Source organism: Mustela nigripes, chromosome 8 (assembly GCF_022355385.1).
Source record: "Mustela nigripes isolate SB6536 chromosome 8, MUSNIG.SB6536, whole genome shotgun sequence".
Taxonomy (NCBI): Eukaryota; Metazoa; Chordata; class Mammalia; order Carnivora; family Mustelidae; genus Mustela; species Mustela nigripes.
The window spans coordinates 5,438,160-5,465,799 of record NC_081564.1 but is presented as its reverse complement, the minus strand read 5'-3'; the positions used below and the strand labels follow the sequence as shown (position 1 = coordinate 5,465,799).

The following is a 27,640-nucleotide window of genomic DNA, read 5'->3' as shown; positions in this document are numbered from 1 at the left end:
AGGGAAAGATGTTACTGAAAGGATTCCTCGTCCTTGTGTTAATATCCGTGAGCTAGAAGTTTCCTAGGCTGTAGCTTCCTGTGGCGGTGACAGAGTGCCACAAACTGGGCGGCTTAAACCAGCAGAGATGTATTCTATTCTGGAAGCCAGAAGTCTGACATCAGAGTGTCAGCAGGGTATCAGCAGGGCTGTACTCCCTTTGAAGGCTCTAGGGAAGAATCCTCTGCCTCTTCTAGCTTCTGGTGATTCTCAGCAATCCTCTGCTTGGCTTGTAGACACGTCTCTCCAATCTCTGCCTCTGTCTCCATACTGCTTTCTAACCCCTGTGTGTGTGTGTCTGTCTGAATTTCTTCTTCCTTTCTATTATAATGGCACCAGTCGTTGGACTCAGGGCCCACCCCAATCCAATATGACCTCATCTTAAGTAATTACATCTGCAAAGACCCTATTTCCAAATAAGGCCACACCCTGAGTTTTGAGGTGAACATTAATTTTTGGGAGACCTTATTCAGCCTAGTACACTTTCTTCTGCAGAGTTCTGGTTAACCCATCCTGACATTGACAAGTTCATGCTAGAATGAATGTCAGCATTTGGTGTTGTCATTAGGAGGTAGGGATTCGGCTGTTGATTTTTGATTGGACTCCAGTGGAAGGGAGACTCACAGACAGTGTGGATTTCTAAGGGAAAAGACATGTTGAGTGCAGTGATAACTTCTAAGTTAAATCTTTGCACGGTTTTTAGAAACCACATTGGAAGAGAGTATTCCCTGTTCCAGAAACTGAACTAGCATTTCCAGGAGGAGTACTAAGGCCAGACTCACCTCCTAGTAGAAATGCATCTGCACACCAGTCCACTCAGAAGCTAATGTCCTCGTGGAACTTGGTGTTCCAACCTCCACTGGGCCCTTTACCATGCTTCACCCCTCATCTGTGCCTGAATTCCATCCTTCCCTCCCTCTTCGGAACCCTGGCGGTCTCACGCCTTCCTGCTTTTCTTCCTTCCTTCCTTCCTTCCTTCCAAAAGATTTTATTTATTTTACAGAAAGTGAGAGAGAGATCGCACAACCAGGAGGAGCAGCAGGGAGAGGCAAAGGGAGAAGCAGGCTCCCTACTGATCAGAGAGCCTGATGCGGGGCTCGATCCCAGGATCATGACCTGAGCCAAAGGCAGATGCTTAACTGACTAAGCCACCCAGGTGCCCCTGCCTCCCTGTTTTTCTTAAGATGGAGTTCTGCTTTATAGGAAGGACCACTACTGCACAGGTGTCTTGCAACTGTAACAGTTATGTTTTCTCAAGAATAAGTCCTAAAAAAAAGTCCTTAGCACTTAAAGTGTTCCTGTTGCTTGAAGGACCCTGTTGTTGTGTGACTCCTGCTTTTGCCCTGCCTTCTGCCTTCTTTGTGTGGAGCTTTCACTTGCTAGTGTTTGTCATCCTGACTGTCTCCAGACACCTGCCATTCCCTCGGCTGGATCTTCTGCCTTCCTCCTTTTTGTGACTAACTCAATGTGTCCTCTGGATTTCAGTTTAGAAGGAGAGTCTGTGGGACACCTGGGTGGCTCAGTGGGTTAAAGCCTCTCCCTTTGGCTCAGGTCATGATCTCAGGGTCCTGGGATCGAGCCCTGCAGTAGACTCTCTGCTCAGCAGGGAGCCTGCTTCCTTCTCTCTCTGCCTGCCTCTCTGCCTACTTGTGATCTCTCTCTCTGTCAAGTAAATAAATAAAATCTTTAAAAAAAAAATGATGTAGAGTTTATTAGAGGTCTTGTCGTGCTGAGACTAGTTAGGATGCCCCTTGTTCAGGCATCTGTGTCCACGGGTGTGAGCCTCTGTGACAGCACAGGTCATGTGATGCTGGACCTGTCAGGTTCCCCTCCTAGACTGTAAACCATATGAATGCAGAAGCCGTGACTGTTTTGTTCATCATAGGATTCTTTAGAGCTTAGCCCAGTGCCCGACAAATACTGGGAACTCAGTAAATTGACTGTCTATAGAACCTGTGCCTATATACATGCGTGCTCTGACCCCACCGAAGAGTTCAGCATCTGGGACAGAAACACTTTTCTTGTAAGCCTGCTTCCAGGTGGAGACTCACTGCCACAGCAGACACTAAACATGGCCTGAGCCAACGTTTGGTAGGTGAACTGGGAACAAAAGGTTGTTCTCAAATACTTCCTGGTAATTAAGGTGCCTAGAAGTTGATTTGGATCCTTACATTTCACAGTCCCTAGTCTAGTGTGTCACCGTCTGAGCTAGTGCTGACTGTCTGGGCTGGAGAGCCTTCTCCAGACCCCCGATGTACTTGCCAGCGGCACACGTGTCAGGAAGATTCATCCCATGGCCACTCCAGCCCACTGCAGTTGGTGGTGGTGATTTTTGGGTGAGTGTGGAGGCATAGACATACTTTCTTTCCTGTTCTTCTTTTTTTTTTTTTTTTTTAATTTTATGTATTCATTTGACAGAGATCACAAGTAGGCGGAGAGGCAGGCAGAAAGGGGGGAAGCAGGCCCCCCACTGAACAGAGAGCCCCATGCAGGGCTCCATCCCAGAACCCTGGGATCATGACCTGAGCCGAGGGTGAGGCTTTAACCCACTGAGCCACCCAGGTGCCACTCTTTCCTGTTCTTCTTTTGTGTTTATCCTTCCTAGAAAGTGTGTCCTTGTCCCTTTGAGGAAAAAAACTGTTACCTGTACGTTCTGACATCTAGTTCTGGAGGGGAAGTTCATTTGCTCTCTACTGAAATAGATGTAACCCACAAAGGAAAGGGTCTGCTACTACAGAGTGGGATTATTTGTCCTTCATGCTTTATAGGAAGTCTTGCAGGCCTAAAATTTTAGAAGGACCAGTAATACTTTCTAAGTTTCTTATAGTCTGAGTAGTTGTATTTTCTCAGAAACAAGAGGTCATTTTCGCTTGACGAAGTAATTGTGTAGTTATTTTCAAATGACTAGATTTCCTGAGCCAGCAGTCTGAATTTCAGAGAATACATTCAAGATGAAAAAAGAACAACTCATTTGATGTCCAGAGAGAAATGGTGTAGGGGCGCAGGGTGAGCAGGATCACGGGCACTTCTTCCCCTGGAAAAGGAGACGAAAGCACTGAAACTGGGCAGTGTGTGTGCGTTTGAGTTTTGGTGGTGGGAGAGGAGGGAGTGCTCTGATGCGCTCTGTCTTCTCCCTGAGGAGTGGCGAGCTGGGGCATGGGGGCCGGCTGCTGGCAGTGGGGGCAGAGGTGGAGTCAGAGCAGGCTGAAAGTGGGAAAGGTTACGGGCATTCCAGCAGCCCTCAAGGCTCAGTTGAAGTTGTTGACATGAAAACCTGGGAAGGTTTATGATTTTCCCTGTCAGCAAACCAAGGCCGAAATTTCTATTGGACTAGGTGATGATTTCTTTCAGGCAGACAGCCGCTTTGTCTTCTGATCATTCCCATTTGGCTAAAATCCAGTCCTGCAGACACTCATCCATCTGTGTTCCTCACACAGCACCTGGGTGACAAGCCATGACCACTTCGCGTGTTTCTCTGGTCACTCCACTCTCCCACCCTTCACACAACCATTTGGGGCCCTCTCTGTGCCCCCAAGCAGTCAAGCACCCACTCTCCCTCTCCTGCCGACGGCCTTGCTTCCTGCTCACTGAGCACCTTCCTGTGCTCTCCCACCATGCGCCAACCCCTCCGCCACAGTGGAGGGCTGGCCTTCCTCCTCATGGGCGCACTCTTAATTCTCCACGGGCCCTTGCCAGGATTTCTTTTCTCCCATACTTCGCCTTTCCCTTTCAGGGGAATTCTTCCCATTTCTATTTCTTCCCTGAAGTTTTCCCAGCAGCGTAACTACAGTCACGAGCTGCAGGGTACAGCATGATGAAGGTTCACAGCTCTGAAGTCAACAGACTTGGGTAAACCAGCACTCCGCTTATGGAGCCACGTGGCCTGGACCCCCGAACCTCCTGTGCTCCTCTCCAGTCATAACTCCTGCCCTCTCTGTTCCTAAGACTGTAGACTAAACTGCCTGTTTTGAACTCTGCGAGTGGAATCGTGCAGGATGTTCTCTTAATGTTGGAGGGGCCTCTTTATTCCTCACCTGGCATTTCCTCCCGAGTTTCCAAACTCCCGCTTCAGTTAATCCTCTACATGTTAATGACTCTCAGATTTGCATCTTATCAAGTGCGGACATCTGCTCTTGGATATAACAGATGTCTGGAATTGGAGTCCTGTTCTTCGTCTCTAAACCAAGGTCTTTCCTAGTGTTTCCTGTCTTGATGAATGGCCCCACCTCCACCATGTTATTCAGGCTGAGAGCTTAGGGGTCATCCTTGGCATTTCATCTTCCCTTACCTGTTGGGTTCAGTCCACTAATCTGACCGATTTTTCTTTGCTAAATGTGCCTTAAAATCATCCACTTCTTTTTTATCTCTTGATCAGGTTACCACCCTTCCTGTCCTAGGCTACTGAGGTAATCTCTAGCATACTCACCCCCAAGCACTCCTGCTTCCCACTCACCTGTCAACTCTACTTTAGCTACAGTTTTCTATTTAAAAACACAAGTGTGGGGACGCCTGGGTGGCTCAGTCAGTTAAGCATCTGCCTTCAGCTCAGGTCATGGTCACAGAGTCCTGGGATAGAACCCTGTGTCAGGCTCCCTGCTCAGCGGGGAGTCCACTTTTCCCTCTGCTCTTCACCCCCTTTTTTTTTTTTTTAAATTTTATTTATTTATTTGACAGAGAGAGATCACAAGTAGACAGGCAGGCAGAGAGAGAGAGAGAGGGAAGCAGGCTCCCTGCTGAGCAGAGAGCCCGATGTGGGGCTTGATCCCAGGACCCTGAGATCATGACCTGAGCCGAAGGCAGCGGCTTAACCCACTGAGCCACCCAGGCGCCCTTCTTCATCCCTTTCTTGCTCTCTCTTTCTCAAATAAAGTATTTTTTAAAAATTAAAACACAAGTGTGATATTCCCATTTAGAAATGTACAAAAACTGGGACGCCTGGGTGGCTCAGTTGGTTAAGCAGCTGCCTTCGGCTCAGGTCATGATCCCAGCGTCCTGGGATCGAGTCCCACATCGGGGTCCTTGCTCAGCAGGGAGCCTGCTTCTCCCTCTGCCTCTGCCTGCCATTTCTGTCTGCCTGTGCTTGCTCTCTCCCCCTCTCTCTCTCTGATAAATAAATAAAATTAAAAAAAAAAAAAAAGAAAGAAATGTACAAAAACTAATCACTTCAGTGCCTTTGCATTGCAGTTAGAACAAAGATAAGACCTGTGACTTCTGTGTCATCTTCCCCATTCTCCCCACGCCCTGTGTCCCTTCTGGGCGCTTTGTCCCTTCTCATACAGGCCTTAATCCCTCCCACAGTCTGTTGTGGTCAGCTGTCTCCTGTCGAGCTGAGCTCCCGGCTCTTGCTGCTTTGGGGTGGTCTCCCCTACCCTCCTGACCAGGGCTGCTTCGTAGCAAGCACTTAGCATAGCTTGGGTTTTACATTTCTTGTGGATGTCTTTGATGATGTCTGCCTCCCTGCTAGAGATGGTAACTTCCACACAGGAAGGGACTAAGTGTTCGTGCTCGCTGCCCAGGGCGCACACACTCGATAAACATTTGTTGCTTGGTGCCCTGTGGAACACAGAGAGATGAAAGAGGCTCAGATGTTCAGTAAATTCGCTGTTCTCTGAGCTCCTGCTGGTTGGGTGCTGGCACTCAAGAGGCAGGGAGAGGAAGACAACAAACGAGGAAATGCATCCTTAAATGCACACACTGACTCAGACGGCTGTTGGAGAGGGACTGGGGAGAAACCCCGGCAGAGCGCTGTGCTGAGAGAGCCCGCAGGGCAGGAGGTGAGTCAGTCTGCCGTGGTTGATGGAGCGCCGCCCCCTGAGACGCCCCGACTGCTGAGAAGACGCCAGCTCCAGAGCATCAGGGAGACGCGTGGGCAGGGGAGCGTTTGAAGCGCTGAGGGGGAACAGGCTTGGTGAGTTTGGAGACTGGAAATGGGACCAGTGAGGTGGTGTGCGGTGTGCAAGAGGGTGTAGGGGTGAGATTGGGTGTCCCCCGTGTGCCCTGGCCAGAGGAGCACGTACTTGAAAGAGCAGTGGAGGGTTGAAGCAGGGGTGTGGCCTGGTTTCATTCTTTCTGAACGGTTGGGCTGACGACTTGTGGAGGCGCAGGAGTGAAGCTAAGACATCGCCGACTAAGCAGCTATGGACTTGGTCTGAGCTCGGCCGCTGTGGCTGCCGTGGCCGCAGAGACAAGGCCAGGCAATGGACAGAAGTCATGGAGGAAGGCAGATGCGGGGCAGAGGAAGTGAGGTGGCTTCCTGCGTGGATGCTTCTGGGATGGAGTGAGGGAGGAGCCGGCTGCAGGCTTGGGTTTGGGGTGCTGTTGGTGATGTGGTCCTGGGCTGGAGGTGGAACTTGGGAGCCGGCCTCAGGATGGCGTCTTAGGCCGTGTGACTGGGTGAGGTTACTTGAAGAGCGGTTATAGACTCGGGAAGAAGGGGATCTCACAGTGGTGCCCTGTAGTACCCCAGTATTTTAGAAGTCCAGCCGAGGAGGAGGAGGAGTGTCCAGTAACGGAAACAAGGAGTGGCTAGTAGGGGGCAGGACAGCTGGCGAGGGCCCACGGTGCAAGCCGCGGAGAGTGTGTCATATGGTCCCATCGAGTAGATGAGGCCAGTGTCCACCGGATTTGGCGATACGGAGCTCATAGCGGACTGGGTAAGAGTGGTTTTCAGGGGAGGGCAGAGGCAGAGACCTGACCAAGAGAATGTGAAGCGTGTGAAGCTCCTAAGAAGTTCTGCTGTGAAGGAGAGCGGGTATTTCGGCTGGTAGGTGGGGTGGGGCTGTAGGATCCAAAGAAGTTTGCTTCAGAAAGGGGGTCTAGAAATACGTCTGTGTGGGAATGAACCAGTAGGAAGGACAAGATGGTTGCTGGCAAAGAGAATGATGGCAGGATTTAATTTGAAGAGGCCTCAGGAAGAGCTGACTGCGCACAAGGGGAAGGGCTGGCCTGTGAGGCTCAGGGCGCTTGTCTGCAGGGAGGAGGTGGGGGGCTGGCAGGGAGCCGAGGTGCCGAGGCGGCCGGTGCCGATTGCCTGCGGGAGGCCGAGGACACTGCCGTCAGGGTGCTTCTGTTTTCTCAGTTACTGTGGCAGGTTTTCAGCCCCAAGAGAGGGAGGTGGATGAGACACGGGAGATTTGAGGAGAAAGGAGAGTACCAGGGACATTGCTCTTAGGACTGCAAAGCAGCAACTGGAAATACTGGGAAGTGTGAAATGGAGACTTCCAGAGGAGTGTGTGGAGGCCTGGTGCCCAGGAGGTTGGAGCTTTGTCATCATGGATCCAGTAAAGCCGGGCATCCTTCAGCTGCTTCGGTGTCTGCGTGGGCAGGTGGAGAACTGATTGAAGAAGGTCAGGGGGTTATTAAAATGGTGTGACAGGGAGAAGGCGACAGGGAGTTCACAGTGAATGCGGGAGAGGAGCTCTCACTGAGATGGAAAGATTCGTGCTTGGGAGTCTGCGGTGAAGGGTCGCTGGAGGCGTGGCTGGCGGGGGACGAAGCACCAGGTGGTCAGAGAGTGGGTGGTTGGGACGGATTTAGGAGATGGTGGTGCCATTACTGGTGATGACAGAGCTGAGGTACGGCGTTCGCATGGTGATGGAAGAGGAGGGTGACCTGTGAGAGGGTGCGGCCGCGAAGTCTGCACCAGGAAAGGAAGTGGGAGGGAAAGGCAGGGTCCGATTAGTGCGACAGAAAACCGTTTAAAGCGGACTGGAGGTCTTCTGGGAACAAAGGAAAGATGCTGTCAGATTAGCAGAGTCACAAAGCTGGAGGGACAGGCTGTTGTGGTCAAGTGATCGGGTTTCCCTAGAGACAGGTCAGCCTTTCCTATGTTGGCCTGCCAGCGTCGTCCTTGTCTGTGTGCAGTGCTGTGTGTGGCCAGCGCGGGCTAGCGGTGTCCCTGCCGAGAGAGTTGAGGTCGCTCTGCGATCAGGAATGCTGGTGTGTCTCTCTCTCATGACTTCCCATCTTCATTACAGGGATCTCATGGCAAAGGCTTACTGGTTTTATTTTTGTTAGAGAAATTTCTTAATAAACTCAAAAGTAGAGGAAATAACAAAATGTACCCTTCACCCAGGTTTAAATCCATCACCTGCTGTGCTTGCTTCTTGTGCTCCTTTACCTCTTTGTGGATGTGAAGAGCCGGTCTTAGTACCTGAGTGAGTTTTTATGGGCAACTACAGGTCCATATTGGGTGTCAGCATCTTAGTGATAAACATGAGTGCTTTGCGGCCAGCATTTCAGTAAAGAAGAAGATCCATGATACGGGTATCTGTCCTTGGGTTTTCAGAGCACGCTCCTTCCCCCTTTCGACTGGTTGGTAGCATAGAAAACATTTTATTTTATTTTATTTTGGTGATAGACTTGTGCATCTACATTATCCTGGTTATTTAAAAAGGAAACATGCAAAATTGTGTTAGGTGATACACTTGCCTCATGTTCTAAGACTCGGTAGAAATACACTTTTCAGTCTTCCGTTCCTCTGGCTGAACTTCACTCACACAGCGGCTGCCCTGCATCTTTTAGTCCCCAGCCTTTCGAAGGCAGCCCTGTCCTGTACCCACACCAGACCTCCTCCCTCACCAGTCCCCACCTCTCCTCTGTTGTCAGCGCTAACAAGACGTGGTCCTCAGTCTCCCTGGCTCTGGTCTGGGGTCTGCTGGCAAGCCCTTCTGCAAGCTTATGTCCTCACAGGCCTGACTGGGAGGTTTTAGTGGCTCTGCAGCAATTTGCTCTTCTTTGTCACCAGTGCCGGTTCCAGGCGTGTGTGCCTTTGTAGTTCCCGTGTCCCAGTCCGCCTCATTCAGAATAGCACCATGTGGTGTTGTGCGGCACCTGGCTTCACAGGTGTTTGCAGAGTCTGATGTTGAGCTTTTGGCTGCTTATTCTGGTAGGAGTTTACATGGAGTTTTCTCTCCAGCTCAGTCAGGGTGATTAGTCTTGATTTTATGTCTAGCCAGCGCAGAATATGGTCCAAGTTTCCTGACCTCCCCACTCTGTGGTTGAACAGCTGGCATTCCTCTGATGCCTTCCGCCATCTTGGCATCCCTGTGGGATGCTTTCTGTCCATGTGGTGCACTCAGTGTCGTTATCTCTAACACCTGCCCTGTGGGGACTGGGTCCTTCTACTCTGAGTTCCCGGTTTGCAACCATAGGATTGTTTTAACGAAATTCATGAAAAACTAGTGGACTCTTTTTTTCCCAGGCAAAATAGTATTTTTGGTCAGCGGTGTAAAAGAGAGTAAAAAAAAAAAAAAAAAGGTGTACGTAAGAAGTATGTTTAAATCTCTTTCAAAATCCACATCCACTCCTCCCAGCACAGCATGGGCTCCCTCAGGGCTGACGGACTGTTACCTGTATTCCGCATCAGACTTGGGCTGAAGTTTGGGAAGAAAACTTGTGTCCTCACTGTCTTTCCTATTGCCGTTTGCCCCCTGCAGCTATGACTAGAGGGTCCCTTCCCCCACAAGCATGTATGCCTACAAGGAGAATTAGGGCCAGGCAGGGGCCGTGTGTGTGACCCACAGCCTCAGGCTGCGGTTCCGTGTGAGCGTTGCCTCCCGGGCTAGGCTGGGGAGCCCTTGCCCTGAGTGGCCCTCACAGGGCGACCGCTCTGTCCTCTCAGCCATGAATCCTGCACCTCCACCTCCAGATGGCCCTTCCCAGCACCAGCGCCAGTGCCCAGAGTGTCCGCGCCCTCAGGACCATTTCTGTGTATTTAGGGCGCATTTCTTAACTTCCTCGCCTCTCAGCGTCAGGTGTTTATTTGCCGATCCCTCACTTTTCAGCTGTAGTGAGAGGCCAGTGCTGGTTTGGGAATCCCTTCACGTGACAGTGTTCAGCTGAGGCAGAGATTCCAGTGGACAGAAGGAAGGTCCTTTTTCACGGAAGTTGGGGATTTCGTGGGCTGAATTGAAGCAGTTTCTCTCTCAGTTCTCAGCAGACTCTAACTTCCTATTGGAGGAAGTTCCTCCCGGCTGTAGACTGAACCTCCCGACTGCTGGCCCACTCCTGACTCTCATGTGGGGAGACTGAGTGTTGCCCTGGGTAGTGTCCGGAGACCTCAGGGCAACGCTCCTTCCTCCTGAGGTCAGATGGGTGGTCCCACAGTCCTACAGGCCGTCCCCTTCAAAGCTCTTATGGGATGTTGGATATGGGACATGTTTTGAGTGGGAGAATCTTGGGAATGTGCTTCTGGGATCTGTAGGATTTTGTAGCCCATGCCTGCTCCCTTGCTTGCCAGTCTCCTTTATGCGTGTGGGGCCATGGGGCAGGTGATGTTTAGGAACGTTTGCGGCGGCGGTTCTTTTTACTGTTGTTTGTCCTCTTGTTCTTTGGGTGATCATGTGGAGAATTGGCTGGAGTTTCTCTTGCTTTATCTTTTCTTTTTCCTGCAGAACGTAGCTTACCCCAACCCCACCATGGGGTAAGACTTACAGGTATATTTGAGCCTTTTTGCTTGGAAGGAATAGTGACTGATAACCTCGAGGGAAACTCTGGTGGGAGTTCATGTAGGAATTCATGTCTCTGAGCTTTGGGGTGGAGTTTTTGCCCTCTGAACAGAGTCATTCTCTCCTGAGGCCGGGCTGGATGGGCGCCCTGACCCCCACTGCTTCATTTCCAAGTGAGTGAGGAGAGCCATGCAGTGTCTGAGTTGGCTGGTGAGGGAGGGAGGGTGGACTGCAGCACTGCGCCTTTGTCCTCCGCTTGTCCCTGTCCTGAAGCCATGGACTCCTCTCTCCCCAGGGACATCTGCGATGCTGTGCACATTCTTATGTGCTCAGGGTTGGTTGGAAAAGTCAGCCATTTGGGAAATCATATTTCTTTAGTTCAGTTTCATGTCTGTACAGTGTACCTGGTTCTGGGATTGGTTTGTGTTTGCAAGGGGAGCGGGAAAGGAATGTCTTAGCATTAACTGATTTTTTTTTTTCCCCCTTTGGTTCTAAAAAACTTCAGTTAAACACACAGAGATACAACATCGTATTGATCGTGTATCCATCATTACGTGTCCATTACCTGGCTCCAGTAGTGACAGTGTTTTTGCCACATTTGCTTTACTGTCTTTTTTTTTTTTTTTCCCCTAAAGCATTTGAAGACCCGTCTTGGATGCATCTCATGCACTTCATTCCTGCAAACTTCATTATACATCTCTGAGAACACCGACATTTGTTTACCCAACTCCAGTGGTGGTCACACACCAAAAACAGTTGGCTGTATTTCTTGCACAGTGTGATAACCCCATCCCTAATCCTGTTTCTCACTTGTCTCCTTGCAGCTGATTTATTGGAATCAGATTTCAAAGAGGGTCCTCCTGTTACATTTGATTGTTAGGTAGCTCTCCCCCGTGACTCCCCATTTCCAGGCCATTTACTTGTTGAAACAACAGGCAGCTATCCTGTGGACTGCCTCACGCTTTGATAGTTTCCTACTTGCTTCCTGACATTTTTTCTATCCCTACTTGTTCCTTTAAATAAAAATGATGTCTAGAGTCTTGGTTAGGCTCTGGTTCAATCTTTTGGCAAGAATATTTCAGAGTGAGGCTGTGTGTTTCCTATTACATCATACTGAGGGGCCACAGGTCTAGTTGCTCCGCTTTTGAGTTATGCTAAGATTGGTGAGTGGGTTTAGATGACAGCAGCCTGGTCCTCGCAATGTGAAGTTCTCAGTGGTCAGATAGATGGTCAGATGTTTTGTTGGGGTTACACATTTATTAGCTGGGTTGTCGCATTACCTCAAAAGATCGTTCAGAGAAGGGCCCCTGGGTGGCCCAGTCATTTAAGCCTCTGACTCTTGATTTTGGATCAGGCCACGATCTCAGGGTTGTAAGACTGAACCCTGCACTGGGCTCTTCACTCAGCGGGGTGTCTGCTTGAGATTCTCTCCTTCCCTCTGCCCTTCCCCACCATGCCGTCTAAGTTGGTGGCCTAGTTTTATTCGGTGCCTTGAATCTCTGTCTCTGTCTGCCCCTTTCTTTGTCTCTCTGCTCCACTCTGCCCCCTTTCCTCACCCCTGAAATCATTGTGAACTCCGGAGGTTTTGTATATTTAATTTGTTTCAGTAGATTGTGTTCATTATTCCTTTTGATGCTCAGTTGTCCTATTTTTGGCCAGTGGGAGTCTCTTCATAAATTGGCATTGGTGTTCCTTTGGAATGACTCTCTTGCTTTCTGGAATAATGAGATGTCCCAGGCTCATTTTGTAAAATGCTGCTCTGGCCTTGAAATCAGCTGCTCCTTCAAGGAACCCTGTGTCTTTTGGTGGAGAAGGGTATTTAAGGGAATGGTATTTTGCTATTGGTTGTTATTGCTTCTAGGTCTTTTTGGTGGATAGAGCTAAAAAAGACATAAATCCAAACTGACAAATCAAATTTTATGTTGGATTATTTTTTCCTTAACTTTGATTTTATGTTTGTATTTGGTTTATCTTACATTGAACCTTGGTTCCTAACAACATTAACAAAATTACTTGTTTGCTTAATCTTTCTAAACACACTAGTGTTGTTACAACTAACAATTAAACTATTGAGAGAAGTTTGATTTCTTTGCAACTTAAAAAAAAAAAAGATTTTATTTATTTATCTGAGAGAGCAAGAGAGCACAAGCAGGGTACGTGCTGAGCAGGGAGCCCGATGTGGGGCTTGATTCCAGGACCCTAAGATCATGACCTGAGCCAAAGGTAGATAGATGCTTAACTGATTGAGCCACCCAGGCGCTCCTCTTTGCAGCTCTTTTTGGTCAACAGAATATGTCCCACTAAATATGTACACTCAGTATGTGGTACACAGAAGCCCTTTTTGGATGTTAGCAACTTGAAAATTAAGGTTCATTCTCTTCATTTGTTTTAAAAGTTTGGGTGTCATTTTCCTTTTTTTTGATTTAATTTTATTTTTGAAATAAATACACACACACACACACACACACACACTCCCAAAGCCAAAACTACCTACCAAGGTACATTTGGAAGAGTTTTACTTCATGTTTGCTCCTTCATCTCCCATACATAATTGCTTCCATTTGGTTTTGTGTTATCCTCTGTGTTAATTTGTGCATGTTATGTGAAAAATACATACAATCACATTCCCATCCCTGCTTTGCACAAAAGTTACCATAGTATATACGCTATATGCTGTTCTTTGTCTTGCTCTGTTTGCCAAACAGTATGTCTGGGGTCTCCATTTCAGTGCATAGTGTTCTTCCTTGTTCCTTTTTTTTTTTTTTTTTTGAGCAGCTAAGCAGCATTTTATTGTGAGGGAGTACTAGAGCTGATTGGACCAGTCCCCTGTGGATGGGCCTTAGGTTGTCTGCAGTTTTGCTGTGACAAGTACTGCCCCAGTGAATAATCTAGGACATCAGTCACTTTCAGTGTATCTTGGGATGGATCTCTAGTAGTGTAGTTACAGAGCAGAGGATAAATGCGTATGTAATTTTTCCAGCCACTGACTATATTTTTGCTGAAATTTGGATATCCAGTTCAATTTCATAATCCTAACACTTCCATTTAAAAGCAGTCCAGTTTATTTTGCCACTTTAATGTTGAAGAGATCTCATTTGCCCATTACCCTGTCTTTGTCTGAAATATACTACTGAGAGTGTTACTTTAAGAAGATCCATTGATTTCATTTAATAAATTAATTAGTTGCAGTATCAGTTGCTGATTATAGAATACAGGAGTTGAAAAGATTTCTAAAACATAGTCCTAAGCCTCACAAGAGTTCAAATAGAATATTTTGGGATTTATTTTATTTCCTGATTATTCTATTTGTTGTGTATTTTGTCTCCCGTTGGTTGTCAGAAGACTGGTAATAAGGCAATGGGAAGTGTGCCTCTGTACCCAAATGAAGTGGGGTATGTCTGTTGGAGGAGAGAGGTTGTCATAAAAGTCTCCAGAGATGTACTCTACAAATATTAATTGAACACTTTGCCTTCGCTGGAATGTAACAGCGAGCAGCACACAGAGTTCCTTCATCATGGCATTTACATCTAGTACAGGAGATGTATCAGAAACCAAGGAACAATAAGATAATTACAAGTTCTGTGTACTTTGAAGGAATCAAACAAGAGATTAAAATAGTCTCAGCCAGGGACCCTCCTCAGGTAAGGGAGGGGGCAGCTGACACAGCAAACCACATGCCAGGTGGGGGAGGAAGTATTTCAGGCACTAGCTTGGGGTGTTGAGAACTGAAACAGAAGGCGCAGCAAGCTGTGGGGGAGAGTGGAGGCAAGGTCATGCAGGGACTTGGGTTTTCACTGAAGGGTTTGTATTTTATTTTAAGTGTATCAGGAAATCATTGAGGACAATTAAGCAGAGAGTGACATTCAGTACCAATATGTCATAGATTTACTCTTTCTGTAGATCAGAAGGCTAATCAAATGGGATGTTTTAGTTCTAAAGCAAATAGTGTCCCTTCTGTAGTTCAAAGTGGAGGTAGTTTTCCTTCTTGCTCCTTTATTCAGGACAGCATCAGGTCTTAGGATTGCTTTTCTTTTTTCAGTAATATTCCCTTGATGTTGTTTAGACGATTACAGTAAGTGGTTGTAAGTGGATTATATACTTGGACTATGAACAGGAGCATGATATCTACAAATTCTCTTCTTCAGACCTGCAAATCCAAGAGATACATCTCTCTGGAAGATAAGAGAGCTTCTTCCCCAAGATCAAAAAAGGTCTGTATTGCTGCTGTCACAGTTTTATGAAATTAATTATGGAGCCAATAGCAATTTTTGGAAAAAGAGGCATTTTCAATATATTATGTTTCTGTTACAGGAGACTGGAGTGAGACTCGTGTAGGGAATCCCCAGAAGGAAGGATTGGCACACCTGGAACCCGAGGAGCTTGCTTCCTGGAAAGGCTCCTGTCTGATGTGTAGGAGGCAGAATGTCCTACTGACTCTTCAAGGGGAGGCTACACAGGATCGAGACCCTCCACCACAGGCGACACTGTGCATTCCTTTTTCTAGAAGTGGGAAGTACGAGATTATTCTACAAGAGGAAGATTCCAGGGGCTTAAAAACACAGAGGTTTGCACCTTGGGAGCCCCTTGGAATGTTGACAACTCAGGATCTAAAGGAAAATTCTGTGTTAATGAGTTACAGAATTCATGTGGAAGTAAATGTCACTTTATGATCAATAATAATACTGAGTGAGGAGCACTATGCAGGAAGAAATCTTCCATAGAAAGACAGGCAGGGAGAAGCTTAGGCCAACCTTAGACCTACTTAATAGAGCAAGCCTGAGATAAACTGCCAGAATGGCCAAATAAGAGACTCTATGAGATAGCAATTCTGTAACTATAGTAGTCATACAGAAATTTTTTCCTCTAAATCACGATACCAAATAGGAAAAATGATCTACAAGTGCCCCATGTGTAGGGAATTTTTCTCTGAGAGAGCAGATCTTTTTATGCATCAGAAAATTCACACTGCTGAGAAGCCCCATAAATGTGACAAGTGTGACAAGGGTTTCTTTCATATATCAGAACTTCATATTCATTGGAGAGACCACACAGGAGAGAAGGTCTATAAATGTGATGATTGTGGTAAGGATTTTAGTACTACAACAAAACTTAACAGACATAAGAAAATCCACACAGTGGAGAAGCCCTATAAGTGCTATGAGTGTGGAAAAGCCTTCAATTGGAGCTCACATCTTCAAATTCACATGAGAGTTCATACAGGTGAGAAACCCTATGTCTGTAGTGAGTGTGGAAGGGGCTTTAGTAATAGTTCAAACCTCTGCATGCATCAGAGAGTCCACACCGGAGAGAAACCCTTTAAATGTGAAGAGTGTGGGAAGGCCTTCAGGCATACTTCTAGCCTCTGCATGCATCAGAGAGTTCACACAGGAGAGAAACCCTATAAATGTTATGAGTGTGGGAAGGCCTTCAGCCAGAGCTCGAGCCTCTGCATCCATCAGAGAGTGCACACTGGGGAGAAACCCTATAGATGTTGTGGGTGTGGGAAGGCCTTCAGCCAGAGCTCAAGCCTCTGCATCCACCAGAGAGTGCACACTGGGGAGAAACCTTTTAAATGTGATGAGTGTGGGAAGGCCTTCAGTCAGAGCACCAGCCTCTGCATCCACCAGAGAGTGCACACAAAGGAGAGAAACCATCTCAAAATATCAGTTATATAGAGCATTTTGCTAAGAGTTAAAAATCTTAAAACCCATAAGTGCCACTAGGAAGGAAACCCTGTAAATACCTACATTGATCCAAGAAATTTTTACAGCAAGCCCCAGCAGGACATTGTTTTTGAAGAGGCATATGTGAGATTTGCTTTGTTTTGTTTTGTTTTTTTGGGTTTTGTTTTTGTTTTTGTTTTTGTTTTTGTTTTGATTCATGCCAAGTATGTTCCACAACTTGACTTTGAATCTGGAATCCCTCTGAGTGTCTGCCCAAGATGGGCCATGAGGTCCCAGTCATGGGTATGTGTTTCCTGGGATTTGGGCTTGATGCCTCAGTAGTGGGAAATATGACACAGGAAACCATGATCATTGCCTAGCCTCCTGAGTCACCTTCTGTCTACACTTTACCTAACAGTTACCCCAGACATCCCCCTTTCAGGAGCTCATGCCCTTCCTTCCCTCAAGTCAGGCATACTGGTTAATGCATTTGAAAACACCTCTCACAAAGACAGTGTGCTGGTATTTCTGAGGTTATCCTTCGGTTCAGCCCCTACATATCGTTCCATAGATCCCATCACTTCTGAGCCCGCTTTACCCGTATGTCCTCACAGTACCCGTAAATATCCATCCCTTCCTAGATGGCATTAAATTTCACTTTAGATTTTAGGTGACTCATAATTTCCATTCACTTGGCCCATCAGAGAAATCACTGGCAGACATACATGCCCTTGAACTTTTCATGAACTTTTTAAAAAACATGTCGCGGTTTCTGCTAATCACTGTGTCTCTATGTTAGACTTAATTTTCTAGTGGCTACATCACATATTTTTAACTTGAATTTTTTGGAAATAGCTGAATGTAAATAGGGAGGAAGAAGCAAGCAAGCAAAGTTAGAACTCTCTCCATCCAGAATTGCCCTCTTGGGCTCCTTTTGTAGCATGTGGAGCTCCTTATTAACTAGGGGAGACCATAGGAGAAGTGGCTGTTGGGAGGAGTCACTAATAATATTTAGTCTCTGTTTCTGTAATTTTGGGCAATAATGTGTAGGAGTCATACCTTCATTGAGGATCAGGTATTCCTTCGTTTTTAGGCATGAATGTCTATGTCACTCTCTCCTTTCCTTTCCTTCATTCATTCAACAAGTATTTATTGAACACCTCCTATGTGCCAGGCACTGTGCTAGGTGCTAGGAATACCACTGAGTAAGACAGACAAGGGCCCTACTCTCATGGAGTTTACTTCTGGTGGAGGAGACAGATGATACGCAAGTAAGAAAATACATAATGTAGTTTGAGATAGTGATTAAGTGCTATGAAGAAAATAAATTAGGGTGATGATTTAGAGTGGGGGTGGGGTGGGGGTGGGGCATCATTAGACAGCGGTCAGGGAAGGCCTTTCTGAGGGGGGCACTGGAATGGAGCGCGCAAGGCTGGGGGCACCAGCTGGCTGGCCCTGCTGCCATGTTTGCGGTGCGGAAGGCGGCCAGGCACTGGGGCGGAGTTAGCAGCGGGGAGGGGAGAGATACTGAGTTGCTCAGTATCCCAACTTTTATAGGCCCTTTTTTCTTGTCTTCTTTTCTTTTCTTTCGTTCTTTTTTTTTTTTTTTTCCTTTCTTTTTGTGGCTAGATTGATATTAAAAACTCATGTGGAAGAACTCAAGGAATGTTTAGAAGACCAAAAGTCCCCAATGATGAGAACAAAAAGCAACTAATTTTTAACTTTCTCTTCTCATTCCTGTTTCCATTGATTCCCACATGTAGTCCTTATGCTCAGGAAGTCTTGGGAGAAGTTAAGCATCTTTGAAGCTCTGAAATGGGTGAATAGGTTTGTGGTGTCTGTCAACTGTCTTAAGAGGTTGGAATGAATTACCCGAAATAGTCATCGAAATACTGAAACAAAGCTTGATTTTCTCTTCATATTTGAATTAATTTCTTCTGTTTGACTGGAAGGGGTTTTTGTGTAACTAAAACCTTAAGGCATAAAGGAGATTTGAAAGGAGCACATAATTTAGTGGGTGGGCCATATAACTAGAGATGGGGTTCGGGGATCATTGCGTCCCTCTCTGGGTTTTCATCGAGATAGCTCTGTTCACAGCCTTTGGGAAGTCCCTTCTCCTGCGTGTTCTCCTTGCCCAGGAGAGGGCCAGCCTAGTTCCTGGGTAAAGCCCCTTCCAGGCCTAACGCCCTCGACTACGATTTACTGTAGTGTCTTACCCTCGTCCATGTCACGGTAGCCTGCGGCGTTAGAGAGCCGCCTAGACTTTTAGTTGGTAGAGAGACAGCTGAAATATCATCAGTAGGATTTTAGTTTTAGGAAAAATCGGTTTGATTTCTAGCTTTATTACTATTAGGTGTGTGAGCTTGGGCAGATTGCCTAATCGTTGAGTCTAGTTTTCTCACGAAATGAGGATATTAGGCTAAATGATTTCCGAGTTTCCAGCTAGTCCTAGAGTTCTATATTTCTACATAGTTGAATTATTTTATCATGCTGTTGCTGGGGAATATGACTAACACTTTTGAAGCTACTAATTTTATGTCGAGCTTTAAGGTCCATAATTGTTATCTTTGGAAAATATTATTTGACCTACAGTATGTCCAAATCAATTTAATAAAATCACTTTATAACAGGGTTCTGTGCTTGACTGTAGTTGTGTGAATTCAGGGGTCATTGTGTATGTGGGGGGGGGTGACTTGTGTATTATGCCTATGTGGGTGACCATATAATTTACTTTTCAAACCAGGCATTTGAGTAAAGGGGTGCTGTTAATGAGGCCCACAGGCCTAAGCCGGGACTGTCCCAGCAAACCGAGTTGTGAGGACACCCTGGTCCAAGGATCACAACCCAAGCAAGTAAGAAATGACTACATTGCATCAGGAATAACTCAAAGAGGAGTTGGAAGGTCTGTGGCAAACTTGAGGTGTGAGTTACTGAGCGGACGGCCCCTACTTGGCTGTAGCTATTTATTTCTGTGCTAGAATATAGGCCAAAAGCTCCCACATACTCTGCTCTTTTAAGAGAAAACCAGCAAGCTGGATTTGTATATAAAATTTAGTGATTGTGGAATGTTGATAAGTTCACGTTCCCTGTGACCCATCTTGGTCATTGCTGTCACCTGCCTTGGGCCCACAAGCTTTCATTTCATTTTGCAGAGTCCTGCTCTAGCCCCTGATGAGCGGCCCGTTCCTGGTCCGGTGTAACCTACCCCTTGGGGAAGCTGCGGCGGCCCCTGTTTCATGCCACAGGCTTTGACGCTGGTTCTGGCATCTGCTGGTTTTGAGGGGCAAGTCTACATCCCACTCCCACCACGAAGGTGGCAGCAGTACAAACTGGCCTTTTTGACACGAGAGGGCTTGGGAAGAGCAGTCAGAGGCGGGCTCGCGTGTCACCATTGAGTCTTTCTGGGTGCCTGCTAAGATTTAGGGTGAGAGAGAAGTCAAGGCTGACTTCACAATTCCTGACTTGCCCTGAATAAGTGGCAGATTGCACCATTAAGAACTGTCAAATCAGAGCGCTCCAAACATCCAGGAGGTCTGTGGGGACCACGGGGCACCCAAGCCCGTTGCCGGCCACCTTGAAGAAGTTGTCAGATTCTTTAGTGCTGTGTGATGTGGAAGTTGTCCGATTCTTTAGTGTTGTGTGAACTTGGACATGATGCTTTCTGAGGGACTTCCCAACTCTTGGTTCTGTTATCCTAAAAAAAAATTGTTAACTTTTCTGTACAACTTGCTATTATTCTCAGGCTTGAAACAAAACAAAACAGGTGAATGGAAGACAAATAATCAGAAGCACATGGAAAAGTTCCTCAATGGTGGAATCAGACCTGAGGGGAGGGGTGGGGAAGAGGTTGACACCACCGGGCAGGGGTCAAACATAAATAGTGTTGCCGGGTTAAGATTGAGATAGCGGGAGAATTGAGGTTGGCAGAACTCTCGCTCTGTGACCTTATGCAGTTTTTTAACTTTCCCAAACCTCAGGTTTCTCGCCTATAAAATGGTTTTGAAAGTACCTAACTCGTGAAATAGTTGGAAGGACTCAGCAAACCTGTTTGAACTGCCTAGCATCTAGTAATACAACAGGAAGGAAACGGTCCTAGTGCCCTAGTAAGGAAGATGGGTCCCGTTGTTTGGAGTTCTTTTGTTCTGGGTTTGGGCTTCTAAATTTGGGGGTAGAACCTAGAGAGAGCAGAGTGGCTTCATGTGAGAAGAGCCAACAGAACTGGACTCTCCCAGGGTAGTCTGGGACAGGAAAAGAGAGTAGAACCGGAGAGGTCGTTGGAAGAGAGGGACCCGGGGGTTTCATAGCTGAACACTTGTGACCGCAGAATCCCTCCATAAAGTCTGGAGAGGCTTGGTCCAAGTGGATTGCTTATGGAAACAGGAAGGACAGTGTTGTGTCCCAGCTGGAATGGGACAGAGCATCTGTACTACAATAAAAAATGCAGGAGCCAGCAGAGAGCAGCCACAATATGGTGAGCTCCAAGGAGAGTGGAGAAGCCCCTGGGAGGGCTTCAGGCTGCCGCAGGCCCTTCAAGGGAGGGGAGGCCTCTGGGTCTCTTACTACTCTTTGTGTACATAGGTAGAACACCTTGAAGATCATGAGTAAATTAGATTTTTTAAAAAATCATTTCCTTTTAGTCGCATGAGCAAATCCAAAGACCCCAAGGCCTTGTGTTTACTACACATGTTGGCAAGAGCTCGGCGTAGATCTCAGTGGAAGCAAAGTGCTTTCATGGCTCAGATTTAGGCACATGCAAACGAAATACCGTGTTAGAATAAAATAATAGCATATAAAGATTGCTTTTATTGGTTTTCAGGTGAATTCATGCATTTTATAGGCTCCGCCCTGTTTGTACCTTGCCAGTTAACATTCACTGAATGCTTCTGAAAATGGGGTCACTCAGAGCCTCCGCCGCCTCCCGTGGGCTGGCCCTGGCTGCAGTCTTCTCTGCATCATGAATTATGGTGAGATTGGAGAGATTTTAAACCTGGTATCTATAGTGTGTTTCAGGGAGGTCTTGAACCTCTTCTAATTTGCAGAATTTTGCGTCTCTGTGGGTATATGTATTTTTCTAGGAAGAAGCACTTTCCTCGAATGTGTGACTCTAGTCAGGAAGGATCACTAAGTGCGGAAAACTATCTGGTGTAGCCACATGGTTATTCACTGTGTAGGAACCTTGGGGAAGGGGACACCTTAGAGTTCGGAACAGAGGCAGTCCGCTGGAACAAATGGGAAATGTTGGATGTGATAAATGGCAGAAAAAGTAGATCCCACTGTGCTGTGTTGTAAAGAAAGAGCGAGGGCCTCTGGAGTGAAACAAAGACACATCTGCGCGTGTCGTTACGCCGGATGTAAGGGATCAGCTGTGCGGCGGCGCAGTGTACGTAAGAGACAAGTTTTAAGCAGTGTCCCAGAGCTGAAAGCTCATGTACCCAAGAACAGCGGGGGCTTTCAGGGGTTGGCGGGGAGGCGGGAGGAGTCTGCTCTGTGAGTGGAAACACTGAGGCTGTCACAGAGTATGCCTCTTGCTTGCAAAGAAGGCAGTTCTCGCTGTAACGCTGGAGTGCGGGACCCAGTGCTGGTGCGGGTTGTATTTGGATTCTCAAACCTGTTCTGTCGCTTGGTGGTGTATTCTTCCGTGTTTGGTTTCTGTGTCCGCTTGCCGGCAGTGCAGAACTACGGTAATATGTCTTTGTTAGCGTTTGAGTCCGTTGCGGCGCCTGGGTGGCTCCGTGGGTTAAAGCCTCTGCCTTCGGCTCAGTTCACTAGCTCTGCATCGGGGCTCTCTGCTCGGCAGGAAGCCTGCTTCCCCCTCTCTCTCTGCCTGCCTCTCTGCCTGCTTGTGATCTCTGTCAAATAAATTAAAATAAAAAATCTTTAAAAATAAAACCAAACAGGGACGCCTGGGTGGCTCAGTTGGTTAAGCAGCTGCCTTCGGCTCAGGTCATGATCCCAGCGTCCTGGGATTGAGTCCCACATCAGGCTCCTTGCTCTGCAGGGATCCTGCTTCTCCCTCTGACTCTGCCTTCCACTCTGTCTGCCTGTGCTCGCTCTTGCTCTCTCTCTCTCTCTGACAAATAAATAAATAAATAATCTTTAAAAAAATAAAAATAAAACCAAACATTTGAGTCAGTTATCTTGCTCCTTCATCCTATCTCCAAAATGTCCTCCTTATCCCCGGCCTTCCTCCATCCTGGTGTCCCCCTCCTGCCTTTCCGAGGTAAGCTTGAGGCCCACAGGGATTTAGTCTGGAGACGAAGTCCTGTCTACGTCCCCTGGAGAGTGAGCAGGGCGTTTACAGTCCAATAAACATGAGGAAAAGCGATTTTTTTTAAAGCACAGTGTATAACAAGATGGTAGAAGTAAAGTTAAAACATCGATCCTCGAGAACGTGAATGGGTTAAATACTGCCATTTACAGACATTTTCAAGTTGAATTATAGGCTTCACAACTACGCGTAGAGGCTGATTCCAAAAGACCACTTGCAGGAAGGGACACAAAGGCCGAAAGGGAGGGGAAAACACCAGGAAGATGTTTGCGAGGGGGACGCAAGTAGTGTCCTCTCAGATACCTGCAGATCAGTCTGACCAAGAAGGATCTAACCACTCGTGGCTTTAACAGTCTGTCGGTTGTCTTTGAACCACGTGCCAACAGACCCTCTTGGAACATCCACAAAAATTGATCCGTGTTTAATGCCAGAGAGAAAAACATCTCGCCAAGTTCCAGAATGTGGAAAATCCCCACAGGTCACATTCTCTGACTGTAACACAGTAAAAACAAAGTTGCCAAGGAAGAGCCAAAAATCCTATCCACTTGGAAATAAAACACAACAGAACATCCTCTTCCTTCTCCAAATTAACAGCTAGAGAGGAAATCAGAACGGGTCCACGTCGTTTAGAGATGAGGGACCGAGATGGCATCACATAGCACATCTTGTTGGATGGGACCAAGATGAGTAAAACGTTTTCTGGCCTTAAAGCAATAAGGGCCTTTGTCAAGATTCTTATCTGGTCCTCCTGCTCTCATCCGTTATTGCACTGAATCGTTGAAAATGACTTTTTCCATTTTGATTGAAAATTTTAAGTGTTATGGAATTTTTCATTTTTATTGTGTAAAATTGAATTTCAATTTTATTGAAAAATAAGGAAAACACTTTTTTTGGTCATCCAATTTTTGAAAATCGACACAGGTGTCATCTTAAGACGTTCAGTTATGCCTTCTTACTTAAAAAAGGATTTAGTAGTTTTTGTTTTTACTCTGTTCTAGAAGAGATTACATAGCGCATAAAATAACATCTATGTCCTCCACTTGCCAAAAGTACAGAATTGAGATGACATCTAGTATTAATGTTTTAATCAATCATTTGAGCTTTGAAAGTGTGATTCAACCCATTTAAGGCATTCTAGGGGTGGCGTTGACCAAGTGTTGACAACATTCTTACATTTTTTGCAGAACTATTCAGATTTTCAACCTTTTTTATTTTTAAGGTGTTATTTATCTGACAGAGGCACACCCACGTGTGTGAGCACATGCATACACACACACACACACCAACCCAAAAAAACCCAAATTACATTTCTATCATGTGGGATCTCATAATAGAATTTTAGAACTCTTAACTCAGAATAGAGAAATAAGGTTATCTCGTGTGCCAACCCGAGTTTGCACAGTGGAATTCGTACTTACTACACAAGCTTGTCTGACAGCGAGTTAAGGAGGAACACAGAGGCCTTTTTTGCTACTGGGGACAAATCAGTAAAAACATGAAAAGGTGATTCTAGGAGCACCCGCCTTCCTCCTTGGACAAAGCGAGATGCCCCCAACCTTGGGTGTTTGAGTTCTGGAATGCTTTGCCCCTCGAGGGAGTGGCCATGTCTACTTGAGGAGAGGTGGGTTCCCTGAGTGCCAGGGGCTGAGGAAGCCAACCCCAGCAAGAGAGCCTGAGTGGGGTCGCATTTGGTTTAGGCAAAGAAATGAGGAATTTCTCACACATGAGAAGTTATGAAGCAATTGATACCTTTAAACTTAGCTTACTGTATTATTCTAATCCCAAGTATTATATATTCCCTTGTTTCTACTCAATCTAGCAGGTGTTTAAGGGAATTGTCTTCCACTACGATTCTGGTCCGGTTCATTTCTCTGTGCTATTTCTAATTTCTTTGCTGTTCATTGTATAACAAATGCCCCTGATTTAGTTATCAGTTGTACCCTCTGTAGAGGTAACATACCAGTCTTGCATCTTCCTAAATGGTGCTGGAGTTCTATGTCCATATAGTTCTTTGCACATATAGTAACGTCTATGTGCAGATCCTGCCTTTTTCTGGAGTAATGATCAAAATCTGCACATGTCCTGTCCTGTGATTGATTTTCACTTAGCATATGTCTTAGTGCCTGTTCGATGTCCACACATTACTATGTGCTCCTTTTAATGTTTTAATGGCTTCATCTGTTTTAATGGGTATCTCTAACTCTCCTGTTCATGGAAATTCCCCCATGTTTTCTCTTACTGCTGTTATGCCCTTTTTTTTTTTTTTTTTTTTTTGAAATGTGTCCTTGATTTAAATTTTCAGTCTTTGGTTTTTGCAAGGAAGGTAGTAAAGACTCAACTGAAAATCATTTTCTCCAATGGCTAGCTAGTTATCCTGTCACTATTTACTGAGTCATCTCTGCACAGATTTGAAATGTCAACTGCATTAATAGCCAAACTTCTCACATGCATTTGGGTCTATTTCTATTCCATTCAAATATTTGTAATTACTGTGTCTCTGTTATACGCGCTAATATTTGCAAGGTCCTCTGCCCTCCCTTACTCTTCCTGTCCAGAGTTTGCCTACCTAGTATGGAATATTTGATCAGAGACCTTTAAACCTCTGTGTTGTGGTGCTGGGGTGGCTCAGTCGGTTAAGTATCTGCCTTCAGCTCAGGCCATGATCTCAGGGTCCTGGGATCGAGCCCCGAGTTGGGCTCCCTGCTCAGTGGGGAGTCTCTCCCTCTGCCTCTCCCCTCCCCCTTCCACCACCTCCAGCTTGTGCTCTCTGCTCTCTCAAATAAATAAATAAAAACTTCTAAAAAACAAAACCGCAGTGTCCTTTTGTGTTAGCTGTGCCTCGCAAACAGCATAAGCTCATCGTTTTGGGATGGGATATTTCAGTAAAGACACAACACGTTTTCTTTTTTTAAAAAAATTGTGGTGCATTTTATGTTTCCTGCATTCACAGCCTGTGTCTGCTGTTTTGAGTTCTCGCTCCCAACTCTGCAGTCTGTGACTTTTATGGACTGCAATGCCCTGTGTTTTATTACCAAACTCCACAAACCCATGCTGGGTGCGTCTGTGCGTCTGTGCCAATCCATTAAAATAAATCCCTCTCTTTACATCTATGTCTATACGTAGCCTATTGGTTCTGTTTCTCTGGAGAACGCTGAGTAATGCAGCCTCTAATGTGTGTTGGGGCTTGGGCAAGTGTACAGATATTGAAATGGAAACCCACATCCACACCGAACACTTTGTGCGCTTGATTTATGAGTGTAAAAAGTATAAATCAAGCTCCATAAAATAAATACGTTCTGTTCTCCTACAGGAAGGCTGCCCAACTTCAGTCTGCCCTGACCTTCAGTGTTCCACGCTGGTACGGGGGGGTCCAGGAGGGGGGAACACTCCCGATCACAGTCCAAAGACTGGTCATTCCCCACTCCCACCTCACCCCACAGTTGCCCCTCTGTTGGTCCTCACGCCAGAGTGTCTATGCTAGCAGCTGGCTCTTGGGAGAGGACACTGGAAGAAGAGGCTCTTGCAGCCATGGCAGCAGGCCTGGGCTGTTTGGAAAGGAACATGCAGGGCAGGGATAACGGGAGTCTGGGGTAGAGCTAGGCCTTCATCATGCTGGCTCACCCCTTGGCTCCCGTGAGGGTCTGAGTGGGGGCCCCTCTTGCCCAGGTCAAGGGCAGTGCACCCTGACCATGTGTCCTCAAAGTTTTAGTTAGCAAACCTATCTGGCAAGACAGCCCAACTGGAGTTCCTGCCTCCTAGGAATAAACAAAATTAGATTTATCCAGTTTATCCTCCTTTTGAGGAAAGAAGGAACCGGGAACAAAGCCTGTGATCTCTCATCTTCGATGACACGTCTCCGGAACTAGCGAGTCAGTATCTTTGGGTCTCTTTCTGATTCCGTCAGTGCTCTGGCTTTTCACGTTGGCCACGTTGTTTGCGCTTCCCCGGAGTGAGTGGCAGGAGGGCATGTGAATAGCTCTTCTCCGTCTCAGTGTAAGTACTAATCAGGACCCTTAAGAGACCCTTGGGCTGCAGGATGTCTGGGAGATACAGACTGTTGTCAACCTCACGTGCTCAGGGCAGGAAATCCTTGAAGATTTGAGAGGCCATCAGGGACGGCTGTGGCGACACAGCTTGTGCTCCTCGCCAACAGCTCAACACCAAGGAGCATCTCTTCTCTGCTCGTTTTTTCACACTCTCAAAAGAAAATGCATAGAACAGCTTACAAGTTCCCCAAAGGCCACCAGTCCCTCTCGTCCTTGCTTCTGTGTCGTGACACAATCTTAATACTCAATATGTACTTTTAATACTGAGTGAAGCGATGGCTTGAATAATCCCCATGAGCGTGGAATAACGAGATAGATACGTTGCTTTGGAATTAATTATATTTTATTTGCCTTCGTGATTTCGTTTTGAAGGATATAATTAAATTAGCTTACGTTCCTTGAGCAAAGGCAAGTTACGTGTGGTTGGGCGAGAGCCAATAATGTTGGGGGGGGGGGACCCACCTAGGGTTCATTTTTTCCCCCCCTTCTTGAAGAACAAGAATATAGAAGTTGCTGATTCACTCTTGGGGGCTGGGTAGAATATTAATCATACACAGAAGTGTTTATGTTCTCCGCACAGACCATAAAATAGTGAGAGCTATTAGTTTTTCTGTTACAAAACAAAACCAAAAAAACCCTTTAAGATGGAAGAATAGTTTACGCTGTGATTCCGTTTTTACTGGAAATAGTGTTGCTGTCACCTTTATTAGAGTTGATACATTTTTAAAACAAAACTAAGTAATACAAAATCCCCGAGGCACCGTTTATTAGTGTTGCAGAGTGAAATGCCAAAGTTATTTTACGTAGGGACAATGAACATCAAAAACCTGACATTTCGGGACCCCTGGGTGGCTCAGTTGGTTAAGCAGCTGCCTTCGGCTCAGGTCATGATCCCGGCGTCCTGGGATCGAGTCCCACATCGGGCTCCTTGCTCAGCAGGGAGCCTGCTTCTCCCTCTGCCTCTGCCTGCCATTCTGTCTGCCTGTGCTCGCTCTCTCCCCCTCTCTCTCTCTCTGATAAATAAATTAAAAAAAAAAAAACCTGACATTTCTATGTCACATCGCCCAAAAGGCTAAGGCTAAAAATTAATTCCTTGGTTATTTGGAGGCTCCTAATCTGGCCTCATTTTCCTTTGGAAGGTGAAGCTTGAGACTCGTGGATTTGCTCCCTCTAGTG

General features: G+C 46.5%; 1 protein-coding gene across 19 annotated transcripts in view; it reads left to right on the top strand.

The window, feature by feature from the left end:
• Positions 1-27,640, top strand: part of ZNF664 (zinc finger protein 664) — a 187,963-nt gene that overhangs the window by 26,752 nt on the left and 133,571 nt on the right. For 3 of the 19 annotated variants that reach the window (XM_059408242.1, XM_059408244.1, XM_059408243.1), the window contains 2 exons: positions 14,633-14,698; positions 14,799-18,781. The exons of 14 other annotated variants lie outside the window; for them this stretch is intronic. In XM_059408242.1, the coding sequence (XP_059264225.1) occupies positions 15,377-16,162 (786 nt within the window). In that variant the 5' untranslated portion in view covers positions 14,633-14,698; positions 14,799-15,376 and the 3' untranslated portion in view covers positions 16,163-18,781. Of the gene's footprint in view, positions 1-14,632; positions 14,699-14,798; positions 18,782-27,640 lie in introns of those variants that run through there. 2 more of the 19 variants (XM_059408248.1, XM_059408247.1) reach the window with 1 other exon arrangement.